This window comes from Acanthopagrus latus, chromosome 4 (assembly GCF_904848185.1).
Source record: "Acanthopagrus latus isolate v.2019 chromosome 4, fAcaLat1.1, whole genome shotgun sequence".
NCBI lineage: Eukaryota > Metazoa > Chordata > Actinopteri > Spariformes > Sparidae > Acanthopagrus > Acanthopagrus latus.
The window spans coordinates 23237068-23262196 of record NC_051042.1 but is presented as its reverse complement, the minus strand read 5'-3'; the positions used below and the strand labels follow the sequence as shown (position 1 = coordinate 23262196).

Genomic DNA, 25129 nt, shown 5'->3' with positions numbered 1-25129 from the left:
CGACCGTGCAAGATGCAGTTATGAAATTTCACAGGTGTGTAATGAGCTCAAAGCTGATGCCAAGCTCCAGGATGGTTTCGAAGGCCTTGGAAGTGGGGGGATGGGAAGGGAGTGTTGGCCAAAGTTGATGATTCTAGAGAAAAATTTATGTATTTCAAGGTAAATATGTTAGAATTTTATTTGGAAGCATTCAAAAATTCCAAAAAGTATCCTGGTGAAGAGGTGTCTATTTATTACTGATATACTATTATTGAATTAGTGTGCAAACCAGCCAGTCCTGGCCTGAGCCAAAGCTCTCGTGCTGGTGGTGTAAGCACCTACACCTCGCTGGTGCTCCGCAGCACTACCTCCATTTCTACCTGAGCAAATGAGCTTAATGGTAGCTATGGTTGGCAGCCAACTCTGGTGAAATGCTGCCGCCTGTTTAAATAACTATTAAATGTCTAAATAACTATGATATACATCTCTGTTTATGCTTTATTCCTGTAAGGGAAGAAAATCATCAATATTTCATTTTCCCAATCGGAGAATGGCGTGCAGAGTGATGCGTGGGAGTCAGTCGGGATCCTAATACCATTTTACATCGTAAAAATGCTATCCAGCAGGTGTTTGCTTGTGGCCCGGACCCTGCCATTAAGTACTTTCTGTCTGAGTAATGTCATGAACAAGTCTCTTAGTTCATCATTGAACATCTCTAGTAGCTACGGTACAAAAGAAAAAGTGTTGGTAACAGTTATAAGACACAAACAGGAAGCAGGGTGGCGGGGGGGAGAATGTCACATGAACATGTTCAAAGCTCTGTCACAGGAAGAATTCACCCTGCCGCAAAACCCCTGAGCAAGAAGAAGTTCTGCCTGTAGGGGAATACTTTGATAAATGGAGATCATAAATCTACACCACAGAAAGATGAACAGGATGTGATTGTGTGATTGTATCTGCATGAACTTTAATAAAAGAAGAAACAATTGCACAACAGTTGACACAAATGGCTGCATATGGATGCCAAATGAGACAATGACGACTTTAAAACGTTTCAGAGAAGTTGGACATGTGACAGGGGGACAGTATAGAGGTTTTAGATCTTATCTTCTGAAAGCATTTCAGAGATGTTCTCTGTCACATGGTGTGGTATGCTGAACCTTGAGAGGCCAGGAATGATGCCACTGGAGATATTATGAGCTCCTGTCAATCTACAGGTAAGTGAGACACAGATCAGTGCACTGCAGCTATTCAGACAACAAAAGGTTTTTTTTTCTTTATATATTTCCCTCCCTCTGCTTTGCTTGAACTCTATCTGAGTGCTGTTAGCATGACACACCGTCTGCACTCACAGATATAAACACCGCAGGACTTCATGAAGAACTATTGAACCAGCATAAATAAAGACGATTCGGTTGAAACATTCTTTGTACTCATCTTTCTGTGTTTACTTTTCTCACATCACCTGCACAATTTTGATTGCTCAAACATCCACAAACACGCCAGCTGTTGACCACTTCTGTCAGCCTGTGGGAACTTTCTATGAGTCCAAAAGTGAAAAGGCATCGCATAATTGCTTCCATCTCACATGACTGAAAGCGTTGTTTTTGTTGGATTCAATATGAGTATCAGTCGATACATAATGTCTTCTTCCTCTATTGTGTACTAAAGATGAACGAAAGGCGAGCCCAGCGTATGAAAATGATTCCTACAGACAGTGTTTTCGAGACACCTGGTCTTGATTAAAGGAAATAAAATGTCAATCAAACGTCATGCAGGTTGATATGATCCGGCTGCAGCAGCCTGGGGGGTGTGAGTAAGCAGAAAAGAACTCAGGTACGCACACAGTCAGATGCCACTGAGATATGGGGAGCGTCAGGCAGCTGACCAGCTTGTGGTGAGAGCTGCAGCGTGCTCTGAAGACGATCAAATACATAGATAACTCGCTCAGCCTCAAACACAATCTTTGTCTCTCACATGGTCCTTGGTTCATGCACATGCACAGTGATCTGGAGGTGTCTCAGGTCCTCGTGTGCCTCAGTCAGAAACACAGGTGACTGAATAGTAAACACTGTGTGACTACATGTGTGATGTTACGGCCATTTTCATCCTTTATTCATTGGTGTTTACAACTTGCAATTTCATTAGATTTTTTAAGGGGACAATTGTTTGTTTGTTTTTTCTTTGTTTGTTGGTTGGTTGGTTTTAGGGCATTAAAGTTCCATTACATTTTATTTTGAAAACAGAATGGGAGTTCACATTAGTTTGGAGGATGATGATTTTACTGGTACATTGAAAGGAAAATCATTATATGCTGACATGCACTTTAGCCATGATATTTCCACTCCCTATACATTCATGAGATCATGATTTAGTGGGTGGCGTGACTTCTTAAATTTTAATGCATCTTTTAATCCATTGCATCCAGTTTCATTTAATTCACATTTAGGTAGTGATAGTATTGCATTTATGTTTTTTATCAAACTCTCTCAGGTTTTCACTGAAACTAGACACTCTGTGTTTTGCATTATTTTACAAACCTAAAATTGGGCCAGACATGTTTTGTATTGTGGAAAATTTGGGATAGCCACCTGACAGTTAAATGAACAATGAAAATGTTAAAGCAAAAAAAAAAAAAAAAAAAAAGAATTGTGAAATAGAATATGAAATGCAGACAAACTACACTGAACAAGAAAAAAGTACTTTGAAAATAATTTTGCCATTTTGTTTTATAATTAAATTGTTAATTCATATTCTTAAAACACAGTAAGGAAGCAGTAATCTTTTTTATTGCATTTTTTAAAATTCTAAATGCAAATGTTATACATCTTTTTAATATGGTAATTAATCAATAAAAACTCACAAAGGATCTTTCACAGTATGGTGTCGTCACTGTGGGAGCTCTGATCAGAGGCAAATTGTTTTTTGTGTTTTGAGGATGTGTGTGAAACAACTGCACAGAATAAAGCACGTGCTCATGCGTCATATCTTCTTCGAGAGGTTACTAAAGTTTCTCCCACTTCTGAATGAATCATTTCATTAGACAGTTGATTTCAAAAGCAGAAAATTGGCACTTTGGAGGAAAACTAAGGAGCATATTCATGTTTAAAATGCTGCACTAATGCTTAACCTTTCTGATTAATTTGAAAATGCCTGACTAAGATTTGTAAAGACGCTGCTTTATGTCAGAAAAATGAAAGCACTATTGAAACAATGTTACAAATTCATTTAATTATGATTTGTATATTTTTGAATACAATGCATTGAATGAGACACAGGCAGGGCCAAAAACTCTGGGCAGGATGAGGGGCAGAGGGAGACTTGTTGTTAAGTAAAGTGTGGCTGAGCGGTTGGACAGCAGACGAATTAGGGACAGTTCACCCCTAAATAAAAAATATATACATTTTACCTGTAGTGCAATGTATCCATCTAAATCGTTTGGCTGTGGGTTGCAAAGTTTTTGAGAAGGCAGCAGAAATGCCAGACTTCCCTCAAGGAAACTTGTTGTGCTGTTTATTTTATGAATCATGCAACAGCGAAAGACACATTTTTCTATCACTGTCTGCCTTACTGGACAATTAAGTTTTTTTGAATGTTGAGTCTTGAATCCTTGTAGATTGAGGAGGTTCTGTGAGTTCATGTGACTCAAGCTCAACGGGGTCATAAACTTGTGGTATGTCAGATGACCCGCTCCCCTGCCAAAAAAAGCGTATTTGTATGATTGTTTGTATTGTTAGCACCTCAATCATTGCAACCATTGCAGTTGCGCACCTATGCACTTTAAGTATCTTTGATAAATAGCAGTTACGATCCTCAGATGAGGACTTGACAATTGTTTCTATATTTCTTTTTACTCGATCGATGGTGATATGTCGTGGTTTCTCTCTTGTGTACTTATTGTAACTCGCTTTGGACAAAAGCTCCCGCTAAATGCTCCAAATGTAAATGTAAATGTAAATGTAAATGTAAATGTACGACATATGTGGTTGAAATTCAACCCATGTTCTATGGAAAGGCCAATAGGTGAGTAAGTTTATTTTTAAAAACAGAAAATTACAAAGAGAGGTGGCAACACCGTGCAGCCCTTGGTAAATTAGTCAAGCTGTCAAACCAATGGGTTTTTTTTTTACGTGAGGAGAACTATTTGCTGTTCATGCAATGTGTCAGATGTTTTGTAACCACGGAGACAAGCAGCCTTGACATCATGGGACGCTCAGGTGACAAAGCTACAAAACGTGCTCAACCGGTGAGGTGGTTTCAATTACAATACAGATGAACCATCAAGAAGCTACAAAAAATGAATCACGCATGACCATCAATCCTCAGCAAACAATCGACAGGCACCACACCTTCTAAGCTTCAGGTCTTTCTCATCTTCGAAAAAGAAGCTGAGTCCATACTTAGCATGTACAACATGAGTAAACTTTAAACAGAAATTGAGCAACACTGTTTTAAAGCTCAGTAACTCTTTTGCATTCTTCAAATTGTTGCAAGCATTTAATCCTGCGGCAGGTAACAATGCGGTTTCACTGACATATGAAAAGGATTATCCTAATCCATTTTAAATAAGGCTCAAGGGAGAGAAAACACACATCATTTCAAGAACAATTACTATAAATCCTGAGGGTACACTATAGCGCCAAGCAAAGGAGAGTGAGAGTCAGGAAACAAAGTCTGCAGCAGGGTATGCACAGAGATGTGTATCAATTCAATGTAACCTCTCCATGACATTACACACCCACTCTGCTGTCATGATTAGCCATGTCAGTGTCACTGAGCAATGTCACACGCCTTGTCTCAACAATAGCACAGGTGAGGTGCAGACGATTTGATGCTTTTATTTTTCTTTTTTTGTCGCAGCCTGGAAAAATAAGAGGAAACAATGTTTTTGTTGAATAACCAAATAAGACTTTAAAGCATTTCATGTGTTATCTTTAGTCCAGCCGTATTCCTGTCCAACATTCATTTTGTTGTAATAGTATTTCTGACCAATGTCCATCCGCCAGGTGAAAAGCTCAACAAGTCTGTATCCACTGTGCACCTCAGACTACGACCACGCTGTACCAGACTGATCTATGTAAAAACATTGTGCTTCCACACAACTGTTAAGACAAAGCAAAGATCTTTGTCCAGATTGAAATATCTTAACAATAGGCAAACAGGTAAATACCCTCTATTGCTCTGTAGATCACCAAAAAACAAAACTTTCCACTCAACATTCAGTGGGACAGAGTGGGACAGAAATCCTGGTCGCTGAATGTGAGTTGGCAACATGACAGCCTCCTGGAACCTAAAGTGAAAACAACTCCATCGCCACCATGATCTGTACACTGTCATAAACCCTGCGTCCTTCCAATAGCAGATGGGACATACAGAACTGAAGGAGATGTAAAATCATAACCAAAGATGAGGTAGCGCTTATCACACTGATTTAATGTTCAGGATTCACCTTTATGATATTTTTATGATGTTTTGATATTATGAGAAGTCATGTTGACAGCTGAGCCCACTAATTCTGGTGGGTGTATGAATGAGAGCTCACTACCTTGTCTCTGCTGCCTGATCGCTACTGAGCATACTCTGGCTCACACCTGTAAAATATGGCAGCCTGTATTCAGCTGAACTATTACAACAGCTGAACCCTTCCAATATGGAGTGGAGGACACCATCGTCTTCCTGCTGCACAGAGCTGGAAGAGGCAGGCAGCACTGTGAGAGTCATGTTTTTTTGTTTTGTTTTGTTTGTTTTTTGTTTTTAACTTTTCCAGTGCATTTAACACCTAATGAGCTGCTAAGCAAGAACGGGTACAGCTCAGGAAACAGACCTATCACCCTTCCTGTTCACACGCCACACCTCAAACTTCAGATACTGCTCACAGTCCTGCCACCCCCAGAAGTGGAGACTAAGGAGTTGGTGCTGGACTTTCTGAAGCAAAGGACCCATCTGGACCCAGTCAGCATCAAGGGAACCGGACATTGTGGGAGAGTGCAGGCATCTAGGCGTTCACATTGACAATAAATTGGACTGGACTAGATACACTGATGCTTTGTACAAGGAAGGTCAGAGCTGCCAGTATTTTGTCAAAGACAGTATAATAGACAATGCCTCTCAACCCGCTGCATGCCGCCCTGGAGTCGTATCAGAGCACCTTCAGCTGTTAGAGGCCACACAGAAAGAAAGTTTGTCAGGATCTCGGCACAACTGTAACGCTAGCTAACCTGCAAGGGTAACATCAGCCATCCACTGGCTGGTTATGTGTCAAAAAGAGCTACTGAGCCAACACATGACACAACACACTGACAAAGATTTAAAACACAAAATGTTGCAAATGCAACCCGATCGCCAGGATACAGTCCATTTTGGCGAAGTGTGTTCCTGCAAAAACCCAGACAGGTTCGAGCCAAATGTTTCTTAATGTTGTAACTTTATGTTTGTTTAGGGTGACTTTTCTACCACTTGGTGGGACAAATTCATGGTTTGACTTGAATAAGCTTTGTGATCACAGTCACGGTTGGAGATTGTCCATCTTCCAGTGAGAACTAGCAGCTTTTGATCATCACAGGAACAGCAGGAAGTGTCTCCAGTTGTCTGTAAAAAAAAAAACATCCGGGGTGACTCGAATTGCTCGCTGCTGTTTAGCATCCTTGTTGACTTGTAACAATAGGCTGTCAGATGTAAGACTTAAAGGTATGCTAATAATGTGTGTTGCATTATGCTAGATGAATTAATGAATGCATGTTAATCTGAGTTTCATTTGCTTTCAGTTAACCTAACATTAGCTAACCTTAATGCTACAGTTAACACTTTTGAATGTAATGTATGTAATGTCCTTTGATGCAGCTGAGACCTTGCATTATGAGGGCATTTGTCTTTTTTGCACACTTGATCAACTTCATCACTTGAACAACTGACAGAAAATAAATCATCCGTGATTCCCATTCCCTAAAAGCTATTCAACCTTTAGCATTTTACTTGTTTGTTTGCGCACAGTCAGGATGATTACATGCAAACATTATTAGTGATACAGCAGCGGTCAACATTACTCTCCACAGATGTCTCCGCTTCTGACTTCCCCAGAGTTATGCAGCTCCTAGATGAAAAAATGTATGTTTAAAGCAAATTGTTTTTAGTTCAGGGACGAAGTAATTACAGGTATGTAGGTCACATAAAAATATCATCACCATGTTTGCCACGTCACTATAATTTACACAAGCTGGCTCCACCAGCCTGTGTGTGTGCTGTGAACGGTCTATTGTGTGAGAAATATGTTGTACAAATCAAAACAAGAACACTGTTTAAGACTCTGTGAACACACACACACAGCCTCCACTGCTGGAGAATTGAGGCACAAGATGAAGTATAATAACTATAATCTATAATCATCTGTCAAAGAATATACCGCATGTGTCATTTAAATCACAGAAACACACATAGATCTTTGTGTCATTTCAGAAAATCCCCAGTCTTTATCAAAATGTTCAACTTTAATGTACTCAACTGAAATAACTTACATGTTACAGGTTGGGTGGTTCAAATGATTGGAGCCCCATTAGGTTTTGGTGCAGATCTAGGATTTTTTTCTCTCTTCCTTCAAAATTGCAAGATATGGGCACTTTTCATAATTTCTGTTAATTCCTGTGGCGAGTATCTATGACTGAGTACAATTTGATGTGGATCCTGTGTCTGGTGATCTAAAATGTGGGTTCAGCAGTAATGACTGCTTTACAAGAGATACTGATTTAGATATTGTTGGACTGTTGGATTATGGGATTGATTATGTCATCAGCGGTGGAAAAAAGAGTGAAAATCTGTACTCAAGTATGAGTACAGTTACATTACTGAAATATTACTCAATTGCAAGTTAAACTACTGGCGTTAAAATAATACTTAATCATACTTAAAGCACAAAGTATTCTTCTCTAATGCTACTCAAAGTATTAGTTTAACCGCTGATGTTTGATGTATTTTTTATGTTTCTCTAAATCTTTAGTCTGAGTTGACTCCCAGCTCCCGCTCACTATTCTCCTCTACAATCCTGATCCTGCTCCCGATTCTTGTGTTAATTCGTCTGTATGTCAGCTTCATCCAGCTGTTCGTGATCGATAGCCTTATTGGCAACAGAGATGCAGATGAAAGGTATAGATATTAACTGGTGCGGTAAGGCGGTGGTGGCACAACCGTTGCTCTCTTACAGGTAACTAATCATATATTAGATCGGCCTTGACTCATCACCCATCACCCTGGTAACCAAGAAAATGGAGGAGAGGCTCGTTCTGTACTGTAAGTGTTGCATTGTGATCTTGCTAATAGCTGTGTGGTCAGCCCTCTGTTACCATGGAACACTGATCAATTAACTAGTCAGTCAATCAAAACTAACAAGCACCCAAAATAACGTTATGTGGACACAGACTCTTATTAAAGTGCGATGAAGACCAGTTGACTACTTTTGAAAACCTAGTGCCTACATCACCCATGATTCAACTTGACTGAGTGACCTCACAGGGAGGCAAATGCTCAGAGTACATGCCGCTTCCTCTGGAGCCAAATACTTTATACTACTTTTTTCACCCAGTACAGTGCAGCAGTACTCCCCACAACCTGTGAACACACTTTCATGTGTAACATTGGTGGAGTTCCCTTTAAGCACAAGTAAAAAGACGGACAGAAAATGCTAGTGAGAGTACAAGTACCCAAAAAATGACTTAAACACTGCTATCTGGGTAGCTGTAATTAGTTTCTTCCACCCCTGCAAGCCATAAAACCACAACAATGAGCTAAAACATTCTGTAACTCTAAAGAGCTGAAGGGAAGTGAAGAGTCCTCATCATAAATCATTATAAATAATATAGTTCAATCACCAAATGTACATTATACCTGCTTTACACACATCCTGTGCAAAAGACAGGGCCAAAAGGCCAATAGGCCTGTCTTTGATCAAAAATAGCAATACTGCTGTAGGATCCTAAAAAACAGGAAATAAAAGAAACACAAACACCCCACAAGACTTTGCTGGCATGTGTGTGCTGCCTCTGCACTCTTATGGAGGATGTATCAGTTTAACACATCTCAACACAGACACGGGTGATACATTGCAACACTTATGGTAATAGCACACAGTACAGAATGTTGTGTTTACAGTGTCATAGAAAAATTCCATCTCACAGGAGACAGATGTGTTGAAGATAACCATCTCATTTTAGAAGGGAGAGCACTGAAAAGCAGACAAACAGGGCAGGAAGAGAACAAACAAGAATACTGCCATCCTGTGGTCCCCTGACAAGTCCGCAAAACTCGTTCCCTTTCCGAGTTTGTCTCGAAAACAAGAGACATCCTATTTTCTTCATTTGGTTTTCAATTTGTCTGTCTCCTGGAGATCTGTTTCAGGAAAAAAAAAACAATGAAAAATTACACTCAAAAGTACAGAAAAAAAAACATTTAGTCTACAGTTCATGTCCAATCCACAAACTTGGATTATACAGTTTTATTGTATATGGCACTGAGCTCAGCCCGGAGTTTCTTGAAAGAAGGTCTGTTTTGGGGTTCGTACTGCCAGCAGTTGCTCATAATCCTGGAGATTTCCACTGGGCAGCAGTGTGGAGCAGGCATACGGTATCCTGAAACACATCACAGACATTCAAAGTAAGTACTGAGACATGCTTGGCATATTTTTTGAAACATCTAAAATTCAAAAAAAGGCTTTAGCGTCAGAATCAATGGGCAACATTTTTCTCAAAAATCTGCACTCAAACACATTCACGACTTGTGTCCGAGGGTCTGATATGAGTCTTTACCTTTCTCCACCTCATCTCGTGTCTGTTGGTTTGTCATGCTTGTGTACGGCGTCATTCCCATGGAGAAGGTCTCCCACAGTAAAACGCCAAAGCTCCACACATCACTCTGTGTGGTATAGCGACCTGAAATCACCACCAGGGGGCAGCATTGACAAGGGCACAGGGACTTGGCTTTGTCAGTTTTTAAGTGACTGTTGGCAGAGAGAAAGAGCAAAAATGGTTCTGGCTGTGACTGTGGGACAGAGGAAGTTGTGACATACCATAGTTCAGGGCTTCAGGAGCTGTCCACTTGACAGGGATCTGTCTGAGTCCTCCCTCTGTAGAGTACACGCCATCATCTTGCTGACGGGACATCCCGAAGTCACTGATCTTCACCACGTTATGCTCTGCAACCAGACAGTTTCTCGCAGCCAGGTCCCTTTGAAAAAAAAAAGACAAGACAGAGGGAGAGATGTAAAAGGGACGTATGCAGAGGCTGATGAAAAATGGATGTAAAAGAGGCAGAAACAGACAGGATTAAACGGAGAGCGAAAACAGGCGTTCTTGTCATGTCTCTGATGTTGCATGTGAGGCAGTTTGACATGCAGGGTAACAGGCTGAGCAGCCCGCTCTGATCCGTCCCCACCAGGCAAATCCAACTGCACTGCTGTAATGAGCCGGGTGTCACAAAGTCATGTCATCGCCAGAGCACCCACAACCTCCGATCAGGCATCACCCATAGCACCGCCATCACCCCCACTCGACAGCAGATGCCCGAAAAACACTGAGAATACTGAACAGAATTCCATCATGCACAGTATTTTCACAAACAAGTGACTGTTGGGTTTTGTCATATAGCGATATGTGGCAAGCCCACTGCTCTGCTGGCTGACGTGAGGTCATTTCCAGCTTCCTCTAAACGAATAGATGACTTATTGAAGGAATCTTTTCTCATTTTGTTGTGACATTAACATTACGGGGAAGTGCTGTGAGGTAAGTGCAGTTAAGTTTGGGTGAAGTGACGGTTAGGGAAGTAAATTATGTTTTTTTTTTATTATGTACTGTAAAATGCTTTGAGATCCATTTGCCTGCAGCTTGTGCTACTCTTGTAGAAACTACATCATACTTTGAAATTAACATGTTTTAATATTCAACTCATTAATTTTTGTCTAACCCACAGTGCTGCTGTGTTTTAAATGTTCCTGTGCGTTAAATTCATGGTGGCCTTAGACCCTCCTCACAGTTGGATGTAATGTGCTCTCTGATCTAAAGATGATATTTGGCATTTTGTTATGTCTTTGATATCTTCCAGTGTTCTACTATTTTTCTTTTTTTTAACAATTAAGCATTCACTTGTTGTAAAACAGTGTGAAAAAAATACAATGATCCTGAGGCTAGAAATAAATTCTTAATATTGAGAGAAGTGTTACTTGCAGAGCAGTAAAATGGCTCGTGCATTAGCTGATTTGCATCACATGCATCATTCATGCTTCATCACCAGCGGCTCATTACTGGTGACTTCTGGCCAGGCTGGTGGTGAACTCATAAAGCTCATGAGCTAACTGTTTACTGGTCAGTCCTACTTGTCTTGTTCTGTGTTCTTCCTTCTGGCATCATCGGACACCGTTTAATTCAAAATAGAAATAAAAAGATGTTTGAGCAAACTGGTTGTTGGGAAAATTAATATTAGCCCCGAACAGCTAACTAGCTATTTCAACCATTGACTCCTGTTTCATTATAGTTTGCAAACCATTTCTCTTTAGTGGAATTTTTTTGAGATGAAAATAAAATATTTGAGATGATGTAGCTGCTGGAAACTGTCCGACTGGGCGAACCATCTGTGTACCACCATCCATCAGATCAACAGTAGTGGCCAGCAGCTGAGCCAGTTGGTAAATCAAATTCTTGCCAAAATCGGATGAACGATTCAGTGAAAATATACTTTGTAGTTGCTAAAGCAGCATCTATGCCGACTTCCTGAGGAGCTTCCATTGTTATTGTCAAACATCACACCTAAACCACGGCCGCAGCTGTCAGTAGGTCCTCAGAGGACGCTGACTGGTTCAATACCGGCACTAAGCTTGAAGCCTGGCATGATGGATTGAGAAAAACATATCTAGCAGCCTCGCTTTATAAGGGTTTACACATGTTTATTGATTGATTGACTAACCTGTGGATACACTTCTTACTCTCCAGGTACTCCATGCCAGACGCTACATTTTCTGTCATTTTGACCAACATCTTAGGCGTCAGACTGTGACTTTCATTCCGCAAGTAGGTTAGAAAATCACCACCTTATGAAATGTACAGACACAAACACACACACAGACACACAGTAGACAGAGTGATGATGGAGGATCAAAGTTGGGAAGCAATAATGGTACAATAATGCGTGAAGCTGTCGGGTAAACAAGCTGAGAGATAAACAGGTCCAACAAGGTCATATTTACCTGGAATAAGCTCCATGATGATGTAGATGGGCTGTTTCTGAGTGCACACGCCGATCAGCCTCACAACGTTTGGATGGTCGTACTGCTTCAAGATCCTGGACACAGCACAGGAGAGGAGTGTGTGTATGCGCGTGTGTGTGTGTGTGTGTGTGCGTGCGTGCGTGCGTGCGTGCGTGCGTGCGTGCGTGCGTGCGTTCGTGTGTGTACTCACCTAGCTTCCATCAAGAATTTACTCTTGTGCTCTGGGGCCAAGTTCTCTTTACAGGATTTCACCGCCACAGGAGTGTTATCAGAGCGTAGATGGCCACTGTACACTTCTCCAAAGTTACCCTGTGCAGTGCGAACACCAACATGATACAGTTACGTTTACTGTAACAATTATCCTTTATGAACTATAAGGGGAAATAAGCTTGTACATTAATTGTAACCACTTTTTTGAATGGAAATATATCAGAATGCATGCAGTTTAAAGTTCCTTGTAGTACCTTTAAGCAGACTTTAAAAGGGTCTGTCAACTAGCTTTATGATTAAAATGTAAGGGAAGTTACATTTGAACAATAGGTACCTAATTGTTAAGTCAATTTTAATACAACATTCACATGCTGACATTCAAGCCATAATGGTTACTCGTGTTTCCTGCTCACAGAGATCCCCTTCTGAGGTAATTTAAGCTTTATTTCTTCTTTTCTTATTGTTTTCTTAGAAGTTTGAAACCCTAATAATGAGAAGTAACACTTTCAGCGTCTGTGTGGGTATGTTCGGACAGACCTGAAAATATGTCAATAAGGTCTCCAGAGCTGTCAGGTAGTCGGTAGTCTGTGAATCGGTAAATCTCTTTAAATCCCTCCTCCTGAATGCCCAGTCTGCTATGACTGGTCAGCTCACACATGCTAAAATCAACTGGTATGTTCCAAACTAGCCACTAGGCATAAATTATGCAAATGTGTGACATGGTGACATAGTGTGATGTCACAAAGTCACTGAATTAAAAGTGAGCTAACTGACGAGGCGTTTGTGGAGCAGTGTTTTCTGTGGGAGAGGGGAGCCTCTGTTGGTGCTGACCAACCTTTTTAACTTTTAAGATCTTTTACATACGCAAGAGCACAAATACTGGACAGGCAAAAAATGAAAAAAACATCAAATGCCTCATTAAAAGCTTAATAAAAAGCAATGAATGAAAAAATACTTTAAATAAATGTTCTCTTCACTTCTCCATTTCTGTCAACAGATGTTAAGTTCACCCACCCGTCCAATGAGGTGTCCCAAGATTATATCGTCATGTTCAAGGACCCACTTGTCCTAATGGGGTTGAAAATAAATGATAAGAAACACAAATGAATGCTGTTTTAAAATGTGAGACCAGCAAGGGAGAGAAAATAGGCAGGTCAAGAGCAATTTCAGATTTGCATATGTGTTCATGTGTCTTGACTATCAAACACTTCAACAGCAGTAAGTCTGTTAAAATAGTCTATTTAATCTCTGGACTACTGTGAGAAAGCATAACTTACACACAGAAAAAAAAGAAGAGTGAGTGAGTGCGCATTTTTAGAGTCGTGTGTGTGTGTGTGTGTGTGTGTGTGTGTGTGTGTGTGTGTGTGTGTGTGTGTGTGTGTGTGTGTGCGTGCGTGCATGTGTGTGTGTGCGTGTGTTGCAGCAATACCTTCAGCACTGGCTTCTTCAGCACTATGTCAGACCTCTTGGTGATGTGTTGTCTTGTTGATAGTAGATGATGGATCAGCTGAGGGATGCTGTGGAAGCTCTCTCCATCCAGACGATACATATTCTACTGACACACATGGTAAAGCATTTGCAGCGGTGAGTGATGTGCATGCATGCAGGATGGAGAAATGGCTTGACGACATGATGAAAAAATTGCGTTCGTTCCAATGAGCAGATTTACGCACATCCGTGTTCTGAATGAGGAAGTGCTTGTTGGCTCCATCCCACTGCACGGAGAGCACATAACCCTGCTTCTCCTGACTCTTCCTCACCAAGAAGTCTCCATCATTCTTCAGCAGCTGCTGGACCTCGAGTCTGGGAATGGCTCCGTGGTACCAGTCCTGCTGCCCCAGAGGACGATCCGGATCCTGCACAGGGGTGAGGACCGGAAGCACCTGGAGGCAGGAAGAGAGAAAAGCACAGAGGCAGGGGATGGATTTTAAACTGATTCTGCAGAGATTATGTGAATATTCTTCAAAGAGGAGTCTGTTACATTTTAAAGCCTATCTGAAACACCTTCCATGCCTCCGAGGAGTTAGTGAGAAGTGGTTCACACATAAAAGAGAAGCAGCACATAATGTAGGCAAGTCCAGCGTGTTATATATAGGAAAATCTAATTCCCTCAAGAAAATTTGTTACCGTGCATGCAGTCAATTCTAATACAGTTGTTTTAACACAGTTGTTTTAGCCCCTCTAACAGATTTAAAGGATAAGTACATTATCTTTTTTTTAATGTTTTGAAATAAGAACCCAGTTATTTCAGTTGTTTATGAGGATGCTGTTTTGCTGTGAAGCTCCAAAAATGTTTTGTGGATTACAGAGCATCACCAGACTTTCCATCAGCCTGGGAGTGATGAGATAATGATTGAATTTTCACTTTGGGTTGAACTTATCTTTAAAAGACTGACTGCACCAGGCCTTTTTTTCCTGTTGAGAGTTTATGTGCAGTACGGCCGGATGGATCCTGGCTGGCTGTGTGTGTGTGTGTGTGTGTGTGTGTGTGTGTGTGTGTGTGTGTGTGTGTGTGTGTGTCTGTCTGTCTGTCTGTCTGTCTGTCTGTCTGTCTGTCTGTCTGTCTGTCTGTCAGCAATGATAAAACAGTGAAATGTAAACTGCCTGCTGAAGAAGTAAACTTAGTTTCAGGTCAGACACAACTGACATGACCGACAAGGCTGACCTCAATAAGTCCAATGATGCCTTCAGGAGCACAACACCCACAAAAAAGATCATGTTCCTGAGAGAACTCTGCCACTTCCTTCACGATATGATGAATTGTTTGTTGTGCGGTGAGAGGTGTGAGCGCACAAAAACAGGCACTGCGGTTCAAGTTAAAGGCAGGTGGTGGGAGAGTGCAGAAAGGGAAGCGTCCTTCAACTGGAACAAGCGTCCTTCCTTTCAAAACGTCCTCCGGCAACATACTGACAAATAGATATTGTGCGGTGTGTTCACTGTGATGCCAGTCTGGGTGTAATAATCAGGACTTAATTGAGATTCAGAGTTTCACCCACCTCACATCTGGGTTTAAATAGGCTGGTCAGATTTTTGATTCCATCCATGAGGAGTTTGGGAGAGGGCTGACCGTGGTCCTGAAAGAACGATCCAGAGCAAATCCCGTTAGTCAATAAAGATGGATAAGAACTGGCTACATCTGGCATAAAGTGTCCCTTCTTCCCTCACCTCGTTAATCTCCAGACAGCTGCTATCAAAATGAAAGTTTAAAATTCTATAAAAACACTTGAAAGGATATGCAAGACTTACCAAATTATTTGATACTATGTTTAATGAGTGGGACCAAATACAAAGAGTTGTTCTGTGGTAAATAAAGCAGGGTATGATTATGGGTAGTTGGTGTGTTACAGGTATAACTGCCGTGTTTGGTCATATGGTCATATAAGTTGGATACGATTAATTTTTGAGTATCAGTGTCTTTGAACTCAACTTGACAAAAACAAACAAGAATCTACAGCCATGGCCGCTAATAAGGGGGTGAAAAAATCAGAGCTCTCTGATTCCCATCTACTAGGGTGGCCCCTGGAGGTCAGCAAGAACCCTGTTCATCTTAAATAAGAAATGATAATCAAACTAAAACATATACATATTTTTAAATTATTGTTGCTTTGGTAAAATATAGCCTGTTTATGAACAGCACTGACTTCACTTTGAATGGCCTGGCACAGTCCACAAGACCAAAGATGAAGAGCAGGAAATAAACTCAATTTTACTAAAAATGGATGCAACAACTTCTCCTTCATACCATGATCCATTTTGATATCATTTTCCATGACATCCAACATCATTTATTTTCTTCCTCTTAGCTTGGCTTTGTTTTCTGAGTCAGTATGCAAAACACTTTTTTAACCCTGGCTGACAGACAGAACTAATAATTATAAGAGCTAAAAAAAGGACAAAGGAAGGAAAGACTCTGCCAGAGATAACATACAATGCTTGTGTTGGATGAAAGTGAGACGCTGTCTTGTTCCAGCTTCAGGGCTGACGGAGGCTCTCTGGAGCCCAGCTTGTCCAGTTTCTCCTTCAGAAGAAGCCGCTGCACCTCCAGCTTGGCTCTCAAGCCCAGAGACAGGGCAACCTGCTGCCGGCACTCCTCCATCGCATGTCTCTTACTGAACTGGTAGACCCTGCACACAGTCAGGGAAGGAAAATCATATTTGAGTTGGACTTTTTCAGTGTGAGTAATACAAGGGTTGAAAAAGTCAATAAAACAACACAGGTGACACAAATAGACAGTAAAGGACCGCGCAGACGTCAATAAAAAGGCTGTCTGTGTGCATCGCTTTGCAGATGCTTCCGATTGACTAATGCAAATCAATAAGAGGGCTTCGCTAGCGGCTGCTTAGTCAGCCTTCGTACTGGATTTAAGACCAGTAACATCCCAGGAGTCTTGCCAGATCCTTACGGTTAATAAACACACACTTCAACAGAAGAGGGAAGTAAGTGCATGGCTGGATTAACCTCTTAGAGAGCTTGCATGCTTTGATCCAAGGTTTCCTGGCAAGCCTCGACTGTAAAGAAGAGTCAGTCATGTAGACTAACATGCGATTGCTCACAAACAACCCTTTAAACACGGTAGCAATGTTGTTAACACACACTTAGCGACAGCAGTAACACCACAGGGAAAAGTTCTCTATTTCTGTTAAAAAAAAAATAATGTTAAAACTTTATCAAGGAAAACCAGTGACCTAAATTCAAAGTGACGTGAGAAGGAAGAAGCGAGCAGACGTGGTCTTACAGGAGTTCACGTGAAGTCATCGTCATACGACACGTCACTGTAAATTTACAAAATGCTTCTTCAAAATACAAACCAAAGGGCAGAATCACCTCCACTCACCTCTCTAGCACCACCAGCACCATATGTGCCCTCCAGCTGTTCCTAAAAGGCATCACATTTTTGCAAATAAACACATTGTTTCCCTTTTGTTCTCCAGGAGATGCTAATGACTCCATCACTCCCACAGGACTGTAAACCTCTAACACCTTCAGACAGCCTCATCAACCGAGACAAATGAGGGAATCAAGCTCCATAACTCTTACCATATTGCTGTATTATAATTTATAAGGCAGTTACAGCCTCCTGAGACCACAGGGGTTATTAGCTGCTGCCCAGCCAAGAGCACATTGAACTCTCCTGATGGGAAGGACTGACCGCAGAGGCAAACTGCAGTAATTGGACTTCACACCTACTCAACGCTTTGTGCTTAAATTGTGAAACCTCCTCTTTAACCTTTGAATGTAACATCAGAGCATCACTGATTCCAGTCCGTGGTTCGGCTCACCTCTGGCCCTTCTTCACACCTTCCTGCTCTGCCTCCAGCTCCAGCTCCAGCTGCTCCACCGAGGTCTGCTGGGAGCCCAGAGTTCGAGCCAGATCCAGCAGCTCCTCCTCCACCGCAGTCAGTCTGGGAGAAGAAGACAGAGGAAATAATGTGAGGAGAGGAAGCAACTGATGCAAAACAGTCAGAGGAAATAGGGCGTAAAAAGAACAGAAAGAATAAGGAAGAGGTACTTCAAACATTAAGAGAAGGAAATTGGAGTTTAGTCATCTGGGTTGAGATTGCGTTGTTTGTTCTCACTTGTGCTGTATTGTCTCAAGTGTGAGGTCGTTTAGTTCAATCTCTCTGGGATTCAGTCGCTCGGTGTCCTCCAGAAGGCTGCAATCAAACTCTGCACAAGCAGGAATCTCCCCGACAGACCTTCAAACACAAACAGACACTGTCAGCGCTCTGCAGCTTGATTGCACTGTTGTCATCCTGGGGGAAGTTTTTCGCACTGCCTACCTGTTCTGGTGGATGAAGCTCTCATACTCGCTTTGAGGATCGATGGCCGTCACAGCAGACGATATCTCCCTGTGGATCCGCACCACCTCGTGATGGAGGAGAGTGGAGATGTCGAAATACTCCTGCAGGACCTCCTTACTGGTTCAGCAGTCAGGGAGGGGCAAAGTACAATGACATAAAAATGCGTGTTCAGTGTTCAGTTTTAGCCTGATTCAAACCACAAAGAAAGAAGATTTTACACTCTTTTCCAAAACACAACCTAAGTATTTCACCAAATAACTCATTCTGTCTAACTCATAACTAATTCACTAGTAGGTTGACATGTATTAACCCACAATGGTTGTAGTGGTGAATTAGTTATGAGCAGACCTCAGCTGTGAATGTGGGACACATTTTCTGGGTTGCAAAGATTTCACTTAGAGTTATTTAGTAACTATAAACACTTGCCGTTTTGTGTTATGTTAGAACACACCATATTCATTAATAATTATTACGTGAGAATGACCATTCTAATGGTACGACCACCATATAAGGCCCATACTGATTCATCAAAACAACTTTGTTACTCACTATAAATAAGTAGTAAGTCTGAGGTTATGGTCAATAATTAGAAGACAGTTAGTCTAAAGAGATAACCTGCGGCTTGTACATCTCTCAGCTGAAACTAGAGGGTCTATCAAACTCTCACCTCTTGTGGTCCAAAGTGGTATTAAGGGACAGGGTGAGTGCTAGCCTGTTAGCATGCTAACTTCAGGAGACATCTCTGCATCACAGTGCATGGATGACTCTGACTTTGTTTCTCCTCTCTCTGTTGATAATGTTCATTTTTTGAATGTTTCAAAACAAAATTCTGGCCAATTGTTACAAATTGCTCCTCTAATGAAACTACCAAATTCAGATTATCTTCCAATTTTCATCTACATAACTGAAATGAAAATGAAAGCATTATTTTGACATTTGGTGTTGGGTATTTACATTTTCTTGAATGCACAAGCAAGGGAAAACGGCCAAATCCCTCTTGTACTTTAAATGCATGACCAAATATTGTTAACAGAACTCTGATGGAGAATGAATATGACAATCTGCAGGCAGGCAGTCTGTAACAGTTTGTGGGAAATGTTTGGAAATGGATTTTAATCTAAAGGAGGAAAACGTGTGTATAAACTGAGGTCAGTGAACAGAAACAGTGAACAGTAAATCTTACAGTATGAGGACCATCTCTTGCTGCAGAGTCTGCAGAGCACTGAGCAGGGCAGGCTGGATGTGACTGTAGTGCTGCTCGTGGTAGACTTGAGCCGCTCGCACAGACAGAACATACTCGTTATGCAGCTCGTAGAGTTTGATCGAAGCCTTGATGTAACGCTCTTTGACCTTGACGCGCCCTTTATCTGGGCACAGAAAAGGAGCTTTAAGTCACAATGGCAAGAAACACGAGATTTAAAGTCAGCCGTCAATCTGAAACCGATCCTGATTAGAGAAGTAGGTACCATCAGGATTTCCCACCTTTATTTGCCTCCTGGTACTTCCTCTTAGCCTGAGACGCGTCTCTCACAGCCTGTCTGTAGCTGCTCTTCAGCCTCTCCAGCTCTGTCTGGGTCACCTGAAGCAGTGCACACATACATACAAACACACAGTGTATAAACATATGGGAAATATATGGTGCAAGGATGAGTGTTAGTCAGAGGCGCTACTTGTGTGGTTAAAAGCTGCCTCACTCACAACTTAAAGCAGGAAGCGCACAGGGGCCCTTTTATGTTTGACTGCAGGGGAACAAGAGACACGACAGAAGACATTAGAGGAAATGATCTGACCTTTGTTATGCTGCTCTGCTGTAAATATTTCAAAAGTCTGCTTGATAGCATCTGTTCAAACACTGCTCTGTTGCAATCTCAACACCAAATCTGTCTATTGGACAACCACACAGCGATGCACAGAAAACCAAAGTCGGCAAAGAGAAAATGAAAATAAACAAACGGCCCGCTCAACGGCCAAACTGCAAACCAATATGGATCACTGGAAATGAACACATCATTTGCCTGATGTACTGTAATTGGGTAATAAAAACAGTGCGGAGCAGCCTCCAGTTTGAGATAGCATCAAAATGCATTTGTAGACACTCGTTCCAGTCTATTGAACCTCATTTCATTCGACTGTCTATTTATAAAGCTGCTACTGCAGCTTTCATCTGTCACACCGAGATGATACACTCAAGAAAAATCAGCAAATTTAAAAGTGACAAAATGTGACTTCCTGGAGAAACATAATTGATTGTGGAGTCTCATCCCCAGGTTGTCAAATACTGACGCCTTGAGTTGCCGCCCAACCCGAACTGCCAACCCAAAGCATCAATATTTGATGATCTGGGGATGAGACTCAACAATCAAATTCCTTTCTCCATGAAGTCACATTTTGTTGCTTAAAGCAATAACTTCTGCATAAAGAACAATTAGTTCAAATAGAACATTTGATGGATGCGAGTTGAAGTTCATCTAAAAATCCCAAAGCATCCAGAAAGAAGAGGCGGCAGTAACGACGATATACAACAAACTCTTGCACAAAAGAAATGTGGATGGCAGTTTTTTAAGTATAGGCCCATCAGTTCTTAAAAGTCCAAAGTCAAGGTACAAAAGTGAAATGTAACAACTTTTTTAAAATAAGTGCATCAGTCAATTCACCTCATTATCAATCTGCTTGCTTATAAAGAAAATACATCAAATCAATTAAATATAGATTCTCACATATAACACACAGACATATACTTGTGCAGGCTGCTAACACTAGCCAGTTATTTATGCCTGGATGCCAGGTAGCTGCTTAATGTTGGTCACATGCTATTATGATGTTGTCCGGCTAACTGTATTTGCTCACACAGGCTCCTCAAACCTTGTGAGTGCTTGCCATAGTAGAATTGTGTGCGCAAAGAAACCCACTAAGCTAGCAGGCTAACAACTTATTGTAGCTGTGAGAGACAAGCCTCAGGTCTTCACAGTTTACAAGTATTATCGCAAGGTAAATATAGTTGAGTGGAGAATGCATGGGGGCACTTTGACTACTGACCCGTCCTCTTTACTCATTGATTTTGTAACATTAAATTAACTGAAACTGCAGTATATAGAGATCCTCAAGTTTTAATGTGCAGTGACCGGTTATTACCAACAATAGGTGTGAATTAGTTGTCAAATCAATTCCTGTAGGCCTATTTTCAGCTTGTAATAAATTCATATATGTGATCGGGGAACAACCACTTCCTCTAACAAACGGAAATTAGTCACAACAATGTTTGTCTTCTAGTATTAAAGTATCAAACTGCTACGGAAGACAGGAAATAACACCTAGAGCACATACATCGGTACACACATCGTTGTTACATCCATGTTTAAGCAGTAAATAATTTAATTAGTTGTGCATATAGCACACTATCTTTCTCTAAGAATACATGCAAGACATTTTTGTTAGCTTTTAGTTTGGCATTTTGTTTCAGCGTGTTTTCCTACTGTGTCAATTTATGCGACAAAATGTGGACAAGGACATCAGAAGGGGAAAACTGTTCAAGGTTCAATGCCAACAATTTTCATCAGTGTTACCACAGTCAAAGGTCTGACGGCTTTGCTTGCTAGTAACATCCTTCAAGTAGTTGTGGAAGCGTGTGTGTGTGTGTGTGTGTGCGCGTGTGCTTTAGCATACACACCTTGCTGAGCTCCTGCTTCAGCAGGTTCCACTGCTCTGAGTAGGTTTTGCGGAGCTGCTGTTTGTCTCTGATGAGCAGCGTCAGCTTGCTGATCGGGCCGCTCAGCAGATCCTCAGAACACTTCTTCATCACCTGACTGAGAAAGTCGGTCTGAGAGACCAGAACTCCCCACGACTGACAGACAGGAGGACGAAGGTCAATTAAGAGACCCAGGACATCAGTTACTTTTGTTTCTGTGTTAACAGTTTGTCTAATACTCAACTGATTTGATTGAATTTGAGAGAGAACAAGGGCCAAAAGAAATACAGTGGTTCTTGGCATGGACAGAGCCATCAAGTTGTTATATTTCCCTCACGAATGCACATATCCACATTGTCCACACCCATTGTCCACCATTTAGATTTTTTTTCTTTTACAAAACCCTTTTTCACCATCTAACCAACCAACCTTTGTAATCATTGGTAGATATTTGATGACCCTAACAAAACTCCCTAATTCTGTGTATGTCCTAATGTTTCATTTGACTGGATGCCAAATTCTAAGAATGTAGGCTAGTCTATTGTTGCAAAAATTTGAGAAATTATTTGGTAATCCAACCAAATGTAGGTTCAATTCAGAGCAAATGACACAACTTTGGCAAAACATATTGGAATTTCACCTTCATGCATATCTTACTGATTGTATCCCAGTGGTCTTATTACTTAGAGGATTGTACAACCATAGTGATGGTTTACTGCATGTGCTCTCTAAGGGCTTGACAACTTTGAGAACATACTCATACAATTACATGTTTAAACTGTGACTGCAGGGAAAAAGGTAAGTCGGGGGCATTGGTATCACCCCCTCCAGCAAAAATCTGAAACAGCTCTCAATTTTAAAGAGAAAAATCAACTTTGACCGATTTTGTTTTCTTTTTGTCTTTCTTTCACCATCGTCATGCACCCAAACACACAGAATCACTCCACAGCAGTCAGAGGAGTGTAGTTTACAATGTATTTTGTGCTTTATCCAAAGACGTTCAATGTGTGTGGTTTATAAAGCTCTGAAAATGAAAGCACTACAAAAATACACATTGCTTCTGATTAGGGAAGTACTTTTTCCATTATGACCCCACACGAGTGCATAATATTGTCAGTTATTTCAGTCGATCTGCACTTTATGTGGCAATAATACATTTTGAAAGGCTTGGCTATTTGGTTGAACACAAATCTATTTAAGTTAGCTGTAAATAACAAAATACATCGTTTACATAGTGATTATATTAAACCTCGTCCTAAATTTTTTAAACTAATTTGAGATGAAACTGAAGTCACACACTGTGGTCACTGTGCACCTTCGTTCACTGCAATCAACGGTGCTCAAACATGTTGCAGTGATGATCTATTAGACTTCACCTTGTTGAGCTGGCTGATGTAGTCCAGTCCTGCGCCGAGCTGAGGCCGGTCCAGTTTCTCCACTATGGCAGCCATGTGATGCAGCTGCACCGAAAACTCCCGGTCACTCTTCGCACGCTGACCCATCCACTTCTTCATCACCTCCATCAGGTGAAGCTCTGAGTCCAGCAGCCGCATGACAGCTGTGTGTGCCTGGGGGCACCACAGGTCCTCCCCAAAACCCATCTGAATATTTAAACTCTTCTCCCCAACAAGAAACTTGTTTTCAGCAGCAAGTCTGAGAGCACCTTTGTGTTCTCATGAGTGGGACAGAAACAGAGCTGTGGGCTGAGAGGCAGCTGCTGATGACCAAGAGTACTTATATCTCTGCGGCCACAGACAAGTTTCATTTCCCTATGAGCAAAAAGAAAAAAAAATGCAGAGCCTTTGTGGGGCAGTACTTCCTCATGTCAGTTTGAACAAGGTTGTTCTTGTAATTGTAAATTTGCTTTCAATTTAGTAACAACCATTGTGCAACAATAACTCCAAACAACAAATCACAGAAAAATTATTGTAGTAACGTGCAATTTCTCAATAAGTACATTTTTTTTAATGATCTCAATGTGCTACAAAACATGGGGTAACAATTAGAAGATGTTATTTAATTTTGAGCACTTGTCACTTTTTTTTTTTTTTTTGACAGCCATCTGCGGATGTGAATGTATCACGTTTAGACCACCAGTCAGTGAGAAGGGCCGATTTTGTTTTTTTACATAAAATGAAAAGAGCTTGACATTTTTCTCTTCCTCCCAGTGTGGGCTCAGTTTCACACCATTGCTTGTATTTATGACTCTGTTGGTGTTGGGTGTAACCTCTCAGTTGTGAACCAATTGGCTTAATTGCATCAGCCATAGATCAGCAGCTCAAAATAGTTTGACACAGCAGAGGAAATGTCTGCTTTCATGTTTAGGTACGTTTCTTAAAAAAGAGTGCTAGGTCAGGTAATACACTGGCTAGAAAGGACAGACAAGGCCGAGTGGCGTATAAATATCAAGTTGACTGAATGTTTTATGTACTTTCAGTTCAGTGGCAGCAATAATGTTGATAAACGTTATACTTCTACTCCATTACATTTCAGAGAGAACACGTTGTCTTTACTCTTGTTTCTGTTACTTCGTTGAGAGGGTCAGATCACAGCATTACCTACATATTTACTTCAACATACAAGTTTTCAACACATAACATTGGTATGATGTAATGAGTTTTGTTTGTAGTTGGCACCTGCATTATATCTGGCAAATTGTTACACACCCGGGACTTGTATTAACCACAGTGGTGTTCACTCAGAGCCTGCGGGGGGCGCTAAATCACACAAAATGCATATTTCTTCATAATGTTGCATTAAGATTCATAATAAAAACTTGTGATTTACTTTATCTAACAATGCTTTGGTAAAGATTTCACTACTGGCATCCAAACGTTTTGGCTTATGAGTAGTCGAATATAATACAAGTGCTTCAAATGTGCTTGAATTATATCATCAAAAACAGTTTGTACTTGAGGACATCTTGTCATGTTTCTACCATTTCTCCTCTAAAGCTTTCAGATGTTGGTTTTTTTAATGTTTGAGGCAAAATATCTCAGTCTTTTACAAAATGTTCACAGAAAAGCAGAGATTTATTTCTTTAACAGAACAGTTTTTTTCTTCATTTCTCTTCCATAAATCATCTGACAACTCTTCTGATTTATTTTTCAATCCAACAGTGTGGACTCTATACTTGGCTTAGAAGCCAGTGGACTCAACTGTGTAACATAACTGTATATAAAACATTCAAAACTAGCTCAACCACAACCAGCA

General features: G+C 41.0%; 1 protein-coding gene across 2 annotated transcripts; it reads right to left on the bottom strand.

Annotated features, from left to right (window-relative positions):
- Positions 1-3262: 3262 nt before the first annotated feature.
- On the bottom strand, positions 3263-23649 carry fes (FES proto-oncogene, tyrosine kinase). 2 transcript variants are annotated; one of them, XM_037096422.1, is made up of 18 exons: positions 23293-23649; positions 21899-22072; positions 19714-19810; positions 19415-19598; positions 18211-18348; positions 18007-18126; positions 17710-17832; positions 16359-16554; positions 15427-15504; positions 14191-14313; positions 13860-13982; positions 13445-13498; positions 12411-12529; positions 12200-12294; positions 11920-12043; positions 10031-10188; positions 9771-9893; positions 3263-9593 (listed from the first exon to the last, which is right to left on the bottom strand). In XM_037096422.1, the coding sequence occupies exons 1-18, from the start codon at positions 23515-23517 to the stop codon at positions 9451-9453; spliced, it is 2397 nt and encodes a 798-aa protein (XP_036952317.1). In that variant the 5' UTR covers positions 23518-23649; the 3' UTR covers positions 3263-9450. The 2 variants fall into 2 exon arrangements, with proteins under 2 accessions (XP_036952317.1, XP_036952316.1); XM_037096421.1 differs by having other exon boundaries at positions 14104-14313; positions 23293-23517.
- Positions 23650-25129: the final 1480 nt, after the last annotated feature.